This window comes from Microcaecilia unicolor, chromosome 8 (assembly GCF_901765095.1).
Source record: "Microcaecilia unicolor chromosome 8, aMicUni1.1, whole genome shotgun sequence".
Classification (NCBI taxonomy): Eukaryota; Metazoa; Chordata; class Amphibia; order Gymnophiona; family Siphonopidae; genus Microcaecilia; species Microcaecilia unicolor.
In genome coordinates, this window is record NC_044038.1 from 184,206,329 (window position 1) to 184,222,122 (window position 15,794).

The 15,794-nt window shown below is 53.1% G+C and overlaps 1 protein-coding gene across 3 annotated transcripts in view; it reads right to left on the minus strand.

Moving 5' to 3' along the window:
* UIMC1 (ubiquitin interaction motif containing 1) overlaps positions 1-15,794 on the minus strand; it is an 87,638-nt gene that overhangs the window by 25,322 nt on the left and 46,522 nt on the right. For all 3 annotated transcript variants that reach the window (XM_030211735.1, XM_030211736.1, XM_030211737.1), the window contains one exon: positions 7,589-7,680. In XM_030211735.1, the coding sequence (XP_030067595.1) occupies positions 7,589-7,680 (92 nt within the window). The remainder of the gene's footprint in view (positions 1-7,588; positions 7,681-15,794) is intronic.

Below are 15,794 nucleotides of genomic sequence, written 5' to 3' on the forward strand. Positions count from 1 at the left end.
CATATCTGTGTGCTTTTGTACGCAAAAGTAGTGGCATATGACTGTTTGTATTTAATTCCTTTGCAGCTGGGGAAGTATTTATAACATGTGTTCTCTGTACTCAGCAGCATTTATCAAGCACAGAAATAGTGAATGATACATACCTGTAGCAGGTGTTCTCCGAGGACAGCAGGCTGATTGTTCTCACGACTGGGTGACGTCCGCGGCAGCCCCCACCAACAGGAAAAGGCTTCGCGGGACGGTCGGCACGCAGGGCACGCCCACCGCGCATGCGCGGCCGTCTTCCCGCCCGTGCGCGACCGCTCCCGCCAGTTGAATGACAAGCAATAAAATATGAAACACAACTCCAAAGGGGAGGAGGGAGGGTAGGTGAGAACAATCAGCCTGCTGTCCTCGGAGAACACCTGCTACAGGTATGTATCATTCACTTTTTCCGAGGACAAGCAGGCTGCTTGTTCTCACGACTGGGGTATCCCTAGCTCTCAGGCTCACTCAAAACAAGAACCCAGGTCAATTGAACCTCGCAACGGCGAGGGTATAACAGAAATTGACCTACGAAGAACAACTAACTGAGAGTGCAGCCTGACCAGAATAAATTCGGGTCCTGGAGGGTGGAGTTGGATTTACACCCCAAACAGATTCTGCAGCACCGACTGCCCGAACCGACTGTCGCGTCGGGTATCCTGCTGGAGGCAGTAATGAGATGTGAATGTGTGGACAGATGACCACATCGCAGCTTTGCAAATTTCTTCAATAGTGGCTGACTTCAGGTGGGCCACTGACGCTGCCATGGCTCTAACACTATGAGCCGTGACATGACCCTCAAGAGCCATGGGCGTAAGTGAAGGAAATGCAATCTGCTAGCCAATTGGAGATGGTGCGTTTCCCGACAGCGACCCCTAGCCTGTTAGGGTCGAAAGAAACAAACAATTGGCCGGACTGTCTGTGGGGCTGTGTCCGCTCCAAGTAGAAGGCCAATGCTCTCTTGCAGTCCAATGTGTGCAACTGACGTTCAGCAGGGCGGGTATGCGGCCTGGGGAAGAATGTTGGCAAGACAATTGACAGGTTAAGATGGAACTCCGACACCACCTTCGGCAGGAACTTTGGGTGGGTGCGGAGCACTACTCTGTTGTGATGAAATTTGGTATATGGAGCATGAGCTACTAGGGCTTGAAGCTCACTGACCCTACGAGCTGAAGTAACTGCCACCAAGAAAATGACCTTCCAGGTCAAGTACTTCAGATGGCAGGTATTCAGTGGCTCAAAAGGAGGTTTCATCAGCTGGGTGAGGACGACGTTGAGATCCCATGACACGGTAGGAGGCTTGATAGGGGGCTTTGACAAAAGCAAGCCTCTCATGAATCGAACGACTAAAGGCTCTCCAGAGATGGCTTTACCTTCCACACGATAATGGTAAGCACTAATCGCACTAAGGTGATTCCTTACTGAGTTGGTCTTGAGGCCAGACTCTGATAAGTGTAGAAGGTATTCAAGCAGGTTCTGTGCAGGGCAAGAACGAGGTTCTAGGGCCTTGCTCTCACACCAAACGACAAACCTCCTCCACTTGAAAAAGTAACTCTTTTTAGTGGAATCCTTCCTGGAGGCAAGCAGGACCCGGGAGACACCCTCCGACAGACCCAACGCAGCGAAGTCTACGCCCTCAACATCCAGGCCGTGAGAGCCAGAGACTGAAGGTTGGGGTGCAGTAACGCTCCGTCGTTCTGCGAAATGAGAGTCGGAAAACACTCCAATCTCCACGGTTCTTCTGAAGACAACTCCAGAAGAAGAGGGAACCAGATCTGACGGGGCCAAAAGGGCGCTATCAGAATCATGGTGCCGCGGTTGTGCTTGAGCTTCAGTAAGGTCTTCCCCACCAAAGGTAGGGGAGGATAAGCATACAGGAGGCCGGTCCCCCAATGGAGGAGAAAGGCGTCCGACGCTAGCCTGCCGTGTGTCTGAAGTCTGGAACAGAACAGAGGCAGCTTGTGGTTGGTCTGAGAGGCGAAAAGGTCCACCGAGGGGGTGCCCCACTCTCGGAAGATCTTGCGTACCACTCTGGAATGGAGCGACCACTCGTGCGGTTGCATGACTCTGCTCAGTCTGTCGGCCAGACTGTTGTTTACGCCTGCCAGGTATGTGGCTTGGAGGAGCATGCCAAACTGGCACGCCCAGCGCCACAGCCCGACGGCTTCCTGACACAGGGGGCGAGATCCGGTGCCCCCCTGCTTGTTGACGTAATACATTGCAACCTGATTGTCTGTCCGAATTTGGATAATTTGGCAGGACAGCCGATCTCTGAAAGCCTTCAGCGCGTTCCAGATCGCTCGGAGCTCCAGGAGGTTGATCTGCAGATCCTTTTCCTGGAGGGACCACAGACCCTGGGTGTGAAGCCCATCGACATGAGCTCCCCAACCCAGGCGAGATGCATCCGTCGTCAGCACCTTCGTGGGCTGCGGAATTTGGAATGGACGTCCCAGGGTCAAATTGGTCCGGATGGTCCACCAGAGCAGTGAAGTGCGGCATCTGGTGGAGAGGCGGATGACATCTTCTAGATTCCCGGTGGCTTGGAACCACTGGGAAGCTAGGGTCCATTGAGCAGATCTCATGTGAAGACGAGCCATGGGAGTCACATGAACTGTGGAGGCCATATGACCCAGAAGTCTCAACATCTGCCGAGCTGTGACCTGCTGAGACGCTCTGGTCTGCGAAGCGAGGGACAGGAGGTTGTTGGCCCTCGCTTCGGGAAGGAAGGCCTGAGCCGTCTGGGTATTCAGCAGAGCTCCTATGAATTCCAGAGACTGGGTTGGCTGGAGATGGGACTTTGGGTAATTTATCACAAACCCCAGCAGCTCCAGGAGTTGAATAGTGCACTGCATGGACCGGAGGGCTCCTGCCTCCGAGGTGTTCTTGACCAGCCAATCGTCGAGATATGGGAACACGTGCACTCCCAGCCTGCGTAGGTACGCCGCCACCACCACGAGGCACTTTGTAAACACTCGTGGGGCGGAGGCGAGCCCAAAGGGCAGCACACAATACTGAAAGTGCCGTGCGCCCAGGCGGAATCTGAGATACTGTCTGTGAGCTGGCAGTATCGGGATGTGAGTATATGCATCCTTTAAATCCAGGGAACATAGCCAATCGTTTTTCTGAATCATTGGCAGAAGGGTGCCCAAGGAAAGCATCCTGAACTTTTCTTTGACCAGATACCTGTTCAGGCCTCTCAGGTCTAGGATGGGGCGCATCCCCCCTGTTTTCTTTTCCACAAGGAAGTACCTGGAATAGAATCCCTGCCCTTCCTGCCCGGGTGGTACGGGCTCGACCGCATTGGCGCTGAGAAGGGCGGAGAGTTCCTCTGCAAGTACCTGCTTGTGATGGGAGCTGAAGGATTGAGCTCCCGGAGGACAATTTGGAGGCAGGGAGGCCAAATTCAGGGCGTATCCGCACCGCACTATTTGGAGAACCCACTGGTCGGAGGTTATGAGAGGCCACCTTTGGTGAAATTTTAACCTCCCCCCGACCGGCAGATCGTCCGGTACGGACACTTTGAGGGCGGCTATGTTCCCGTGGATCCAGTCAAAAGCCCGTCCCTGGCTTTTGCTGTGGAGGCCCAGGGGGCTGCTTAGGCGCACGCTGTTGACGGGATCGAGCGCGCTGGGGCTGTCCCTGTGCCTGACGAGGCCTTCGGGCCGGCTGGTTGTACCTACGCTTTGCAAAAGAATAGGGTGCAGCCTGCCGGGCCCGGGAAAAACGTCCACCTGCTGAGGTGGATGCTGAAGGCGCCCGGTGGGAGAGCTTGTCGAGAGCGGTTTCCCGCTGATGCAGTTGGTCCACCATCTGCTCGACCTTCTCACCAAAAATGTTATCCCCCCGGCAAGGGACGTCGGCCAGTCTCTGCTGGGTGCGGTTGTCCAGGTCAGAGGCACGCAGCCATGAGAGCCTGCGCATCACTATACCTTGGGCCGCAGCACGAGATGCCACGTCACAGGTGTCGTAGATACCCCTGGACAGGAACTTTCTGCACGCCTTCAGCTGCCTGACCACCTCCTGATAAGGCCTGGACTGCTCCGGCGGGAGCTTATCGACCAGGTTCGCCAGTTGTTGCACATTAGTCCGCATGTGGATGCTCATATAGAGCAGGTATGACTGGATGCGGGTCACGAGCATGGAGGATTGGTAGGCCTTCCTCCCAAACGAGTCCAGAGTGCGAGACTCCCGCCCCGGGGGCGCCGAGGCGGTATCCCTCGAACTCCGTGCCCTCTTGAGAGCAGAATCCACGACCGCCGAGTCATGGGGCAATTGGGGCCGCATTAACTCTGGGTCAGAGTGGATCCTGTACTGGGACTCTGCTTTCTTGGGAATGGTGGGGTTAGTTAACGGTCGCACCCAGTTCCGAAGCAGTGTCTCCTTGAGGACATTGTGCAGCGGTACCGTGGAGGACTCTCTAGGTGGTGATGGATAGTCGAGGACCTCGAGCATCTCGGCCCTCGGCTCTTCCACAGAGACCACGGGAAAGGGAATGCTAATAGACATATCCCGCACAAAGGAGGCAAAGGAGAGACTCTCAGGAGGTGAGAGCTTCCTCTCCGGTGAAGGCGTGGGGTCCGAGGGAAGGCCCGTAGACTCCTCTGAGGAGAAATATCTAGGGTCCTCTTCTTCCCCCCACGAGGCCTCATCCTCGGTATCGGACATAAGCTCGTGGAGCTGAGTCCTGAACCGGGCCCGGCTCGACGTCGAGGCACCGAGGTCTCGGTGTCGTCGAGCGGTGGATTCCCGCGCCGGCGGGGACGGAGCTCCCTCCATCGACGTCGACGGGGACTCCACCTGCGTGGCGGTCGAGACCGGCGCCGCAAGCGGCGGCGGTGTCGACGGACCCGGCGCCGGGCTAGAGCTCGCCGGCGCCACAGACATCGGCGCCGAGGGGCACAGCCTGGCGCATCAGCCCTTCCAAGATCCCCGGAAGGATGGCTCTGAGGCACTCGTCCAGGCCCGCTGCCGGGAAAGGCGGTGGGGCCGGTAAGGGTGTCGGTGCCAGAAGCTGATGGGGGCCAGGAGACGGCACCGAGGTGCCGGAACCCTGACGCGTCGGTACCTCCACAACCGACGGGGACCTCTCCTCTCGACGATGACGCTTCGGCGTCGCCTCCTCTCCGATGTCCGGATGCACCGAGGGCGACCGGTGACGACGCTTCTTGTTTTTCTTTCGATGCGCGTCACCGGCGCCGGGAGGTATGGAGGAGGAGGAGGACGATCCCCCTCGGTCCCGAGGAGCCGGGTCAGACAGGGTTCGGTCCCGTGGGCCACGGGCTGAGGGAGTGACCGGGGCCGACTGCCCACGCGGCCGCTCACCTCTACCCTCGCCGGCGGACCGGCGGGCCGACGGGACCTGTTCTCCTGGGGTCGATGCCATCGGTGCCGATGTCTCGGGCATCGATACCGGTACCGAAGGACCGGGCGTCAATACCGATGCCGTCGAGGTCGACGTCGAGGGGCCGGCGCAAGTTCCAAAAAGACGGTCCCGCAGAACTTGCCTCGCAACCTGAGTCCGATTCCGGAGACCGAGACACAGGGAACACGACTTGATATTGTGCTCCGGCCCGAGGCACTGGAGGCACCAAGCGTGGGTGTCGGTCTGCGAGATCGGCCGGCCGCAGCGACCACACTTTTTAAATCCACTCGGGACCTTCGAGGACATCGACGGAAAAATCGCGTCGGCGAAGTCAAAGTCGTCAATGGTGGCTGAAATCACACCTCGAAAAAAGAAAACGACCGTGCGGCCACTAGGCCGCAACGCGGCGTCCCCGCTGGAAATGAGGGAAAAAAGGGAGCGCGTGCTCCACACGCTCAGGTTTTTTTTTTTTTTTTCTTGAAAAAGAAACCGGTAACAAAACGAAGAGAAAAAGCAACGATCCGCGTAAACGCGATCGAAAATCCGGCGGCTGAAACAGAGAGAGCGGCAAAGCACAACTCTCTCCAGACGCGGAAAAAAAGGAACTGGCGGGAGCGGTCGCGCACGGGCGGGAAGACGGCCGCGCATGCGCGGTGGGCGTGCCCTGCGTGCCGACCGTCCCGCGAAGCCTTTTCCGGTTGGTGGGGGCTGCCGCGGACGTCACCCAGTCGTGAGAACAAGCAGCCTGCTTGTCCTCGGAGAAACAGTGGTTATCCCACAGTGTTGGACAAACAGCTCTCCCAGAACTCAGGACTCAAGAGTTGTTCCATCCCAGTGCTTTGCAATATCACCACCCCACTTTTGTGCCTGATTATATCACGCTAGTCAACAGAAACAAACCATCCCTGCAAAGTCAACCGGGATTAGTTAAGGAAACTGCAGACAAAGGTCACTGTGAGGCCTACGATTAATTCAGAAGTTTCGGGGGAGAAATGGTTGACTGTTCAACAATTTAAAGATTATGCCACAAATCTGGCTTCTATAGGAGGCTGGCAAGCAGGAAAAGCAACTGCTGAAGAAAAACTATATGAGATTTATTACACAATGTTTGCTAAGAGCCACTTAGGTAACACTGTATAAATATGGTGAGTGGTTTTGTGGTCTGATGAAACAGAAGTGGTGCTTTTTAGTATTAATGCAAGGTAATATGGATGCCTAAAACAAACACAGCACATCATCCTCTTAACACGAACCCTGTGATAAAGATTGTGGTGGGAGCATTATGTTGTGGGGATGTTTTGAAGCAGCAGGGACAGGAATGCTTGTAAAGATTTAGAGAAAGACAGCACTGCAATGTACAAGCATCTCCTAGCTGAAAAACTGATTTAGTCTGCCACAGACCCGGGAGTGGGAAGAAGATTCAGCTTTCAGCAGAGCAATGATCCTAAACTCAAAATAACGTGACTCAGTGAGAAGACTGTGAATGTCAATAGGTCCATTCACAACCCAGACCTGAATTCTATTAAAAAAAAAAAAAAAAAGAGGGGGAGGGAAGACCGTAGTGCACAAATTCGCTCTAGACAATCGGAAAGCGCTTATGCCATTCTGCTAAGAATATGGGCAAAAACTGCAGAATCCTACTAGCAAAGGTCTATGGACACTTATTCTAAGAGATCCATGACCGTTATTGCTTTTGCTTCCACAAAGTACTGAGTGAAGACTGAAGAGTGCATGGTTCGTTATTCTTCATGAGTTTTCCAAATTTATGTTGTTTTGTATGATGTATAGATCAGTGAAAAACTGCTACTTCAATGAATTCTGAATTACATTTTTTAGACAGCAGAGTAAGAAAATGTCCAAAAGGTGTGAACACTTTTGCGAAGCACTGTACAATACGGAATAAGACAACTGACATGCAGAGAGATATTCCCTCTGAGACACTAAAAAACAAACCCACCAAAACAGCATCTGGTTGAAGGCTATGCTCCAAACTCAAACCTGTTCAGCATCAGAAGTAAACCTAGCTTTCAGCATAGGCACATTATGTAAATTCAATAAAAGGGGGAAAAACATCCCCACGTTTTCTCTTAACTCACCTGCTACAAACACTTCAGCCACAGAACAGTGTGCAGCCATCCCCCTCAATCCTGTCTCAAAAAGAGAGGGAAACATGCAGTGTAGATCACCCTACCCTCATCTTACCTGGACAGACCGTCACTTCTTCGTCTTCTGCTGGACTGCCTGTGCTGGCAGGAGATGCCTGCTCATCAACCTCTGCTTTCAGCCAGGTGGTGCTACACAAAACAGCAAATGCAAAGTTTAAAAACTACATAAGAACAGGATGTCTGCACCACTATCAAAGAGAAATTTAAATAATCAATACCCTTCCCGACCAGCAGATGGAGGTGGAGATAAGTCACCAGTATAAGGGCTGGTGCAGGTTGGAATTGTCCCAGTATGCTTAACACCAACTAAAATCCCCTTGGGAGCTGCAGAAACCAAAACCAGAACCAATAAATTACCTAAACAAGCCTTTACATTCCTCCAGACCAGTGGGAGAAGACAGCACCTCAGAAGTTCAAAGCCACACTCTTTCAGGGCCTGGACTAGTCTAGTGGGATTCAAAGGAAATAACATGTAAAAGCAAAGTTCGCCTTCCTTTTCACCCTGCTAGTCCAGTTCAAACCAACAGGATGTACAATAGCAGTATCGATCTTGTAGAACTTCACAAAGGAATGCAGGAGTAACCAGGTATCACCTTACAGATACAGTGGGGGAAATAAGTATTTGATCCCTTGCTGATTTTGTAAGTTTGCCCACTGACAAAGACATGAGCAGCCCATAATTGAAGGGTAGGTTATTGGTAACAGTGAGAGATAGCACATCACAAATTAAATCCGGAAAATCACATTGTGGAAAGTATATGAATTTATTTGCATTCTGCAGAGGGAAATAAGTATTTGATCCCCCACCAACCAGTAAGAGATCTGGCCCCTACAGACCAGGTAGATGCTCCAAATCAACTCGTTACCTGCATGACAGACAGCTGTCGGCAATGGTCACCTGTATGAAAGACACCTGTCCACAGACTCAGTGAATCAGTCAGACTCTAACCTCTACAAAATGGCCAAGAGCAAGGAGCTGTCTAAGGATGTCAGGGACAAGATCATACACCTGCACAAGGCTGGAATGGGCTACAAAACCATCAGTAAGATGCTGGGCGAGAAGGAGACAACTGTTGGTGCCATAGTAAGAAAATGGAAGAAGTACAAAATGACTGTCAATCGACAAAGATCTGGGGCTCCACGCAAAATCTCACCTCGTGGGGTATCCTTGATCATGAGGAAGGTTAGAAATCAGCCTACAACTACAAGGGGGGAACTTGTCAATGATCTCAAGGCAGCTGGGACCACTGTCACCACGAAAACCATTGGTAACACATTACGACATAACGGATTGCAATCCTGCAGTGCCCGCAAGGTCCCCCTGCTCCGGAAGGCACATGTGACGGCCCGTCTGAAGTTTGCCAGTGAACACCTGGATGATGCCGAGAGTGATTGGGAGAAGGTGCTGTGGTCAGATGAGACAAAAATTGAGCTCTTTGGCATGAACTCAACTCGCCGTGTTTGGAGGAAGAGAAATGCTGCCTATGACCCAAAGAACACCGTCCCCACTGTCAAGCATGGAGGTGGAAATGTTATGTTTTGGGGGTGTTTCTCTGCTAAGGGCACAGGACTACTTCACCGCATCAATGGGAGAATGGATGGGGCCATGTACCGTACAATTCTGAGTGACAACCTCCTTCCCTCCGCCAGGGCCTTAAAAATGGGTCGTGGCTGGGTCTTCCAGCACGACAATGACCCAAAACATACAGCCAAGGCAACAAAGGAGTGGCTCAGGAAGAAGCACATTAGGGTCATGGAGTGGCCTAGCCAGTCACCAGACCTTAATCCCATTGAAAACTTATGGAGGGAGCTGAAGCTGCGAGTTGCCAAGCGACAGCCCAGAACTCTTAATGATTTAGAGATGATCTGCAAAGAGGAGTGGACCAAAATTCCTCCTGACATGTGTGCAAACCTCATCATCAACTACAGAAGACGTCTGACCGCTGTGCTTGCCAACAAGGGTTTTGCCACCAAGTATTAGGTCTTGTTTGCCAGAGGGATTAAATACTTATTTCCCTCTGCAGAATGCAAATAAATTCATATACTTTCCACAATGTGATTTTCCGGATTTAATTTGTGATGTGCTATCTCTCACTGTTACCAATAACCTACCCTTCAATTATGGGCTGCTCATGTCTTTGTCAGTGGGCAAACTTACAAAATCAGCAAGGGATCAAATACTTATTTCCCCCACTGTATCTTCTGGCGATATCGTCTGGGCTTCCTCCCAAGACATCACCAGTGCACAAGTGGAATAGACTCAGACCACTCAGCACAACCTTTCCTCTGATAAACATATGCCACTTCAATGGATGCCTTAATCCAACACATTAAGGAGGCCTTGGGACACCACTTCTCTCTTCCTAGGCCTCTGAAAGAGCACAAAGAGCGTGTCTGATTTGCAGAGAGGATTAGCCACCTCCAAATACCTGAAAAATACTCTGCAGACATCCAGCTTGTGAATACTTTTTGAAAAGTCTAAACAGCATTCATCTAAGTAGGCTGGAAGATAAACCACAACAGGGAAATCACATTCAGCAAAAAGTTTGAAGCCATTCTAATTGGGAAAGCATCATCCTAAAGGGAGAGGAATAGGTCCCTGTAAGACAAGGCCTGTAATTCAGAGAACTACCAGGCCAAATACATCACGACTACAAAGGTCACCTTCAGGGTGAAGTCTTCAAAGACTCAAATGGCAGCCCGCCTAAAGCGTTAAGAACGAGATTCAAGTCTCAAGGTGAAAGAACTTTTCAGAGCAGGGGATGTGTTTCACTCCCCCCCCCCCCCCCCCCCCCACACACACACACCTTAAGAACCATACCACATCAGCATTAGTCACCAAGGTGGTTTCCTGGACCTTGCCTCTGAAGCTCAAGAGGACCGTTACCTGGACCTTAAGGGAGGTCAGAGCCAGGCCTTGCTCTAGACCCTTTTGTAGATAGGCCAACATGAAAGGCAATTGGGCCTAAGGAGCTAGACTTTTCTCCTCACACAAAAACTCAAAAATACATCAAACCCATATGTAGTCTGGGGACATGGATTCTCTACAGGCCTTAAAAAGCATGAAAATAATTGTCACAGAGTATCCCTTGTTTCTCAAACATCTCCTTTCAAGGGTTATGCTGTAAGCCTAAAGGGATCCAGCTCCTCCATTTTCAATGGACCCTGGATCAGAATCCCCTGCCCGCTTGGAAGAGAAAGCGGAGAACCGGACAACAATCAGATAAGATCCATATACCACGGCCACTGTAACCAGTCCAGTGTTACAGATCAACAGGAATAAATAAGCAGCTGCAGAGGGAACACATAGAGGCTCCTGACTGGGCCATGGTTACAGCGAATGATACAAACCTGTAGCAGGTGTTCTCCGAGGACAGCAGGCTGATTGTTCTCACGACTGGGTTGACGTCCACGGCAGCCCCCACCAACAGGAAGAAAACTTCGCGAGCGGTCCCGCACGCAGGGTACGCCCACCGCGCATATGCGGCCGTCTTCCCGCCCATGCGCAACCGTTCCCGCTCAGTTGAATGGCAAGCAAAGGAATGAGTAAAACACAACTCCAAAGGGGAGGAGGGAGGGTAGGTGAGAACAATCAGCCTGCTGTCCTCGGAGAACACCTGCTACAGGTATGTATCATTTGCTTTCTCAGAGGACAAGCAGGCTTGCTTGTTCTCACGACTGGGGTATCCCTAGCTCTCAGGCTCACTCAAAACAAGAACCCAGGTCAATTGAACCTCGCAACGGTGAGGTCATAACAGAAATTGACCTACGAAGAACAACTAACTGAGAGTGCAGCCTGAACAGAATAAAATCGGGTCCTGGAGGGTGGAGTTGGATTCAAACCCCAAACAGATTCTGCAGCACCGACTGCCCGAACCGACTGTCACGTCGGGTATCCTGCTGCAGGCAGTAATGTGATGTGAATGTGTGGACAGATGACCACGTCGCAGCCTTGCAAATCTCTTCAATAGTGGCTGACTTCAAGTGGGCCACTGACGCTGCCATGGCTCTAACACGATGAGCCGTGACATGATCCTCAAGAGTCAGCCCAGCCTGGGCGTAAGTGAAGGAAATGCAATCTGCTAGCCAATTGGAAATGGTGCGTTTCCCGACAGCGACCCCCTTCCTATTGGGGTCGAAAGAAATAATCAGTTGGGCGGACTGTCTGTGGGGCTGTGTCCGCTCCAGATAGAAGGCCAACGCTCGCTTGCAGTGCAATGTGTGCAACTGACGTTCAGCAGGGCAGGTATGTGGTCTGGGAAAGAATGTTGGCAAGATAATTGACTGGTTAAGATGGAACTCCGACACCACCTTTGGCAGGAACTTAGGGTGAGTGCGGAGTACTACTCTGCTGTGATGAAATTTGGTATAAGGAGCATGAGCTACCAGGGCTTGCAGCTCACTGACTCTACGAGCTGAAGTAACTGCCACCAAGAAAATGACCTTCCAGGTCAAGTACTTCAGATGGCAGGAATTCAGTGGCTCAAAAGGAGGTTTCATCAGCTGGGTGAGGACGACGTTGAGATCCCATGACACCGCAGGAGGCTTGACAGGGGGCCTTGACAAAAGCAAGCCTCTCATGAATCGAACGACTAAAGGCTCTCCAGAGATGGCTTTACCCTCTACACGATGATGGTAAGCACTAATCGCACTAAGGTGATTCCTTACTGAGTTGGTCTTGAGGCCAGACTCTGATAAGTGCAGAAGGTATTCAAGCAGGTTCTGTGCAGGACATGAGCGAGGTTCTAGGGCTTTGCTCTCACACCAAACGACAAACCTCCTCCACTTAAAAAAAAAAAAGTAACTCTTTTTAGTGGAATCCTTTCTAGAGGCAAGCAAGACACGGGAGACACCCTCAGACAGACCCAATGAAGCAAAGTCTACGCCCTCAACATCCAGGCCGTGAGAGCTAGAGACTGAAGGTTGGGGTGCAGAAGCGCTCCGTCGTTCTGCGAAATGAGAGTCGGAAAACACTCCAATCTCCACGGTTCTTCGGAGGACAACTCCAGAAGTAGAGGGAACCAGATCTGACGGGGCCAAAAAGGCGCTATCAGAATCATGGTGCCGTGGTCTTGCTTGAGCTTCAGTAAGGTCTTCCCCACCAAAGGTATGGGAGGATAAGTATACAGGAGGCCGGTCCCCCAATGGAGGAGAAAGGCATCCGACGCCAGGCTGCCGTGTGCCTGTAGTCTGGAACAGAACAGAGGCAGCTTGTGGTTGGTCTGAGAGGCGAAAAGGTCCACCGAGGGAGTGCCCCACTCTCGGAAGATCTTGCGTACCACTCTGGAATGGAGCGACCACTCGTGCGGTTGCATGATTCTGCTCAGTCTGTCGGCCAGACTGTTGTTTACGCCTGCTAGGTATGTGGCTTGGAGAAGCATGCCGAACTGGCAAGCCCAACGCCACATCCCGAAGGCTTCCTGACACAGGGGGCGAGATCCGGTGCCCCCCTGCTTGTTGATGTAATACATTGCAACCTGATTGTCTGTCCGAATTTGGATGATTTGGTAGGACAGCCAATCTCTGAAGGCCTTCAGCGCGTTCCAGACCACTCGGAGCTCCAGGAGGTTGATCTGAAGATCTTGTTCCTGAAGGGACCACAGACCCTGGGTGTGGAGTCCATCGACATGAGCTCCCCACCCCAGGCGAGATGCATCCTTCGTCAGCACTTTCATGGGCTGCGGAATTTGGAATGGACGTCCCAGGGTCAAATTGGTCCGAATGGTCCACCAGTGCAGTGAATTGCGGCAACTGATGGACAGATGGATGACATCCTCTAGGTTCCCGGTAGCTTGACACCACCGGGAAGCTAGGGCCCATTGAGCAGGTCTCATGTGAAGGCGAGCCATGGGAGTCACATGAACCGTGGAGGCCATATGACCTAGGAGTCTCAACATCTGCCGAGCTGTGACCTGCTGAGACGCTCTGGTCTGAGAGGCAAGGGATAGAAGGTTCTGCGCCCTTGCTTCGGGAAGGAAGGCCTGAGCCGTCTGAGAATTCAGCAGCGCTCCTATGAATTCCAGAGGTTGGACTGGCTGTAGATGGGACTTCGGGTAATTTATCACAAACCCCAGCAGCTCCAGAAGGTGGATAGTGCACTGCATGGAGCGAAGAACTCCTGGCCTCTGAGGTGCTCTTGACCAGCCAATCGTCGAGATACGGGAACACGTGCACTCCCAGCTTGCGTAGATACGCCGCAACCACCACAAGACACTTCGTGAACACCCGTGGTGCAGAGATGAGCCCAAAGGGCAGCACACAATACTGAAAGTGCCGTGTCCCCAGACGGAATCTGAGATACTGTCTGTGAGCTGGCAGTATCGGGATGTGAGTGTAAGCGTCCTTTAAATCCAAGGAACATAGCCAATCGTCTTTCTGAATCATTGGTAGAAGGGTACCCAAGGAAAGCATCCTGAACTTCTCTTTGACCAGATACCTGTTCAGGCCTCTCAGGTCTAGGATGGGGCGCATCCCCCCTGTTTTCTTTTCCACAAGGAAGTACCTGGAATAGAATCCCTGCCCTTCCTGCCCGGGTGGTACGGGCTCGACCGCATTGGCGCTGAGAAGGGCGGAGAGTTCCTCTGCAAGTACCTGCTTGTGATGGGAGCTGAAAGATTGGGCTCCCGGTGGGCAATTTGGTGGAGTGGAGGCCAAATTCAGGGTGTATCCGCACAGCACTATTTGGAGAACCCACTGGTCAGAGGTTATCAGAGGCCACCTTTGGTGAAAAGCTTTCAACCTCCCTCCGACCGGCAGGTCGTCCGATACGGACACTTTGGTGGCGGCTATGTTCCCATGGATCCAGTCAAAAGCCCGTCCCCTGCTTTTGCTGTGGAGGCGCAGGGGGCTGCTTAGGCGCACGCCGTTGACGGGAACGAGCGCGCTGGGACTGTCCCTGTGCCTGAGGAGGCCTTTGGGCCGGCTGGGTGTACCTACGCTTGCTGTAGGCGTAGGGTGCAGCCTGCCGGGCCCGGGAAAAACGTCCACCTGCAGAGGTGGATGCTGAAGGCGCCCGGTGGGACAGCTTGTCGAGAACGGTTTCCCGCTGGTGTAGTTGGTCCACTAACTGCTCGACCTTCTCGCCGAAAATGTTATCCCCCCGGCAAGGGACATCCGCCAGTCGCTGCTGGGTGCGGTTGTCCAGGTCAGAGGCACGCAGCCTGGAGAGTCTGCGCATCACTATACCTTGGGCCGCAGCTCGGGATGCCACATCACAGGTGTCATAGATACCCCTGGACAGGAACTTTCTGCACGCCTTCAGCTGCTTGACCACCTCCTGAAAAGGCCTGGACTGCTCTGGAGGAAGCTTGTCGACCAGGTCCGCCAGTTGCCTCACATTGTTCCGCATATGAATGCTCGTGTAGAGCTGGTATGACTGGATGCGGGTCACGAGCATGGAAGATTGGTAGGCCTTCCTCCCAAATGAGTCCAGAGTGCGAGACTCCCGTCCTGGGGGCGCCGAGGAGGTATCCCTCGAACGCCGTGCTCTCTTGAGAGCAGAGTACACGACCGCCGAGTCATGAGGCAATTGAGGCCGCATCAACTCTGGGTCAGAGTGGATCCTGTATTGGGACTCCGCTTTCTTGGGGATGGTAGGGTTAGATAATGGCTTCAGCCAGTTCCGAAGCAGTGTCTCTTTGAGGACATTGTGCAACGGCACCGTGGAAGACTCTCTAGGTGGTGATGGATAGTTGAGGACCTCGAGAATCTCAGCCCTCGGCTCATCCACAGAGACCACGGGAAAGGGAATGCAAATAGACATATCCCTGACGAAGGAGGCAAAGGAGAGGCTCTCAGGGGGCTAGAGCTTTCTCTCCGGTGAAGGAGTGGGGTCGGAGGGAAGGCCCACAGACTCCTCTGAGGAGAAATATCTGGGGTCCTCCTCCTCCCCCCACGAGGCCTCCTCTTCCTCGGTGTCAGACATGAGCTCTTGCAGCTCAGACCTCAACCGGGTCAGTCTCAACTACGAGGAACCACGTCCTCGGTGATGGCGTCGAGCGGTGGACTCCCACGCCGGCGGGGATGAAGCTCCCTCCATCGACGTCGACTCCACCTGCGTGGTGGTCGACACCAGCGCCGCAAGTGGCATCGAAGGCCTCGGCATCGGGCTAGAGCCCACCGGCGCCTCCATCAACGGCGCCGGAGGCACAAGCACCCCCGGTGCCAGCAGAGCCTGGCGCATCAGCCCTTCCAGAATCCCTGGAAGGATGGCTCGGAGGCACTCGTCCAGGCCCGCTGTCGGG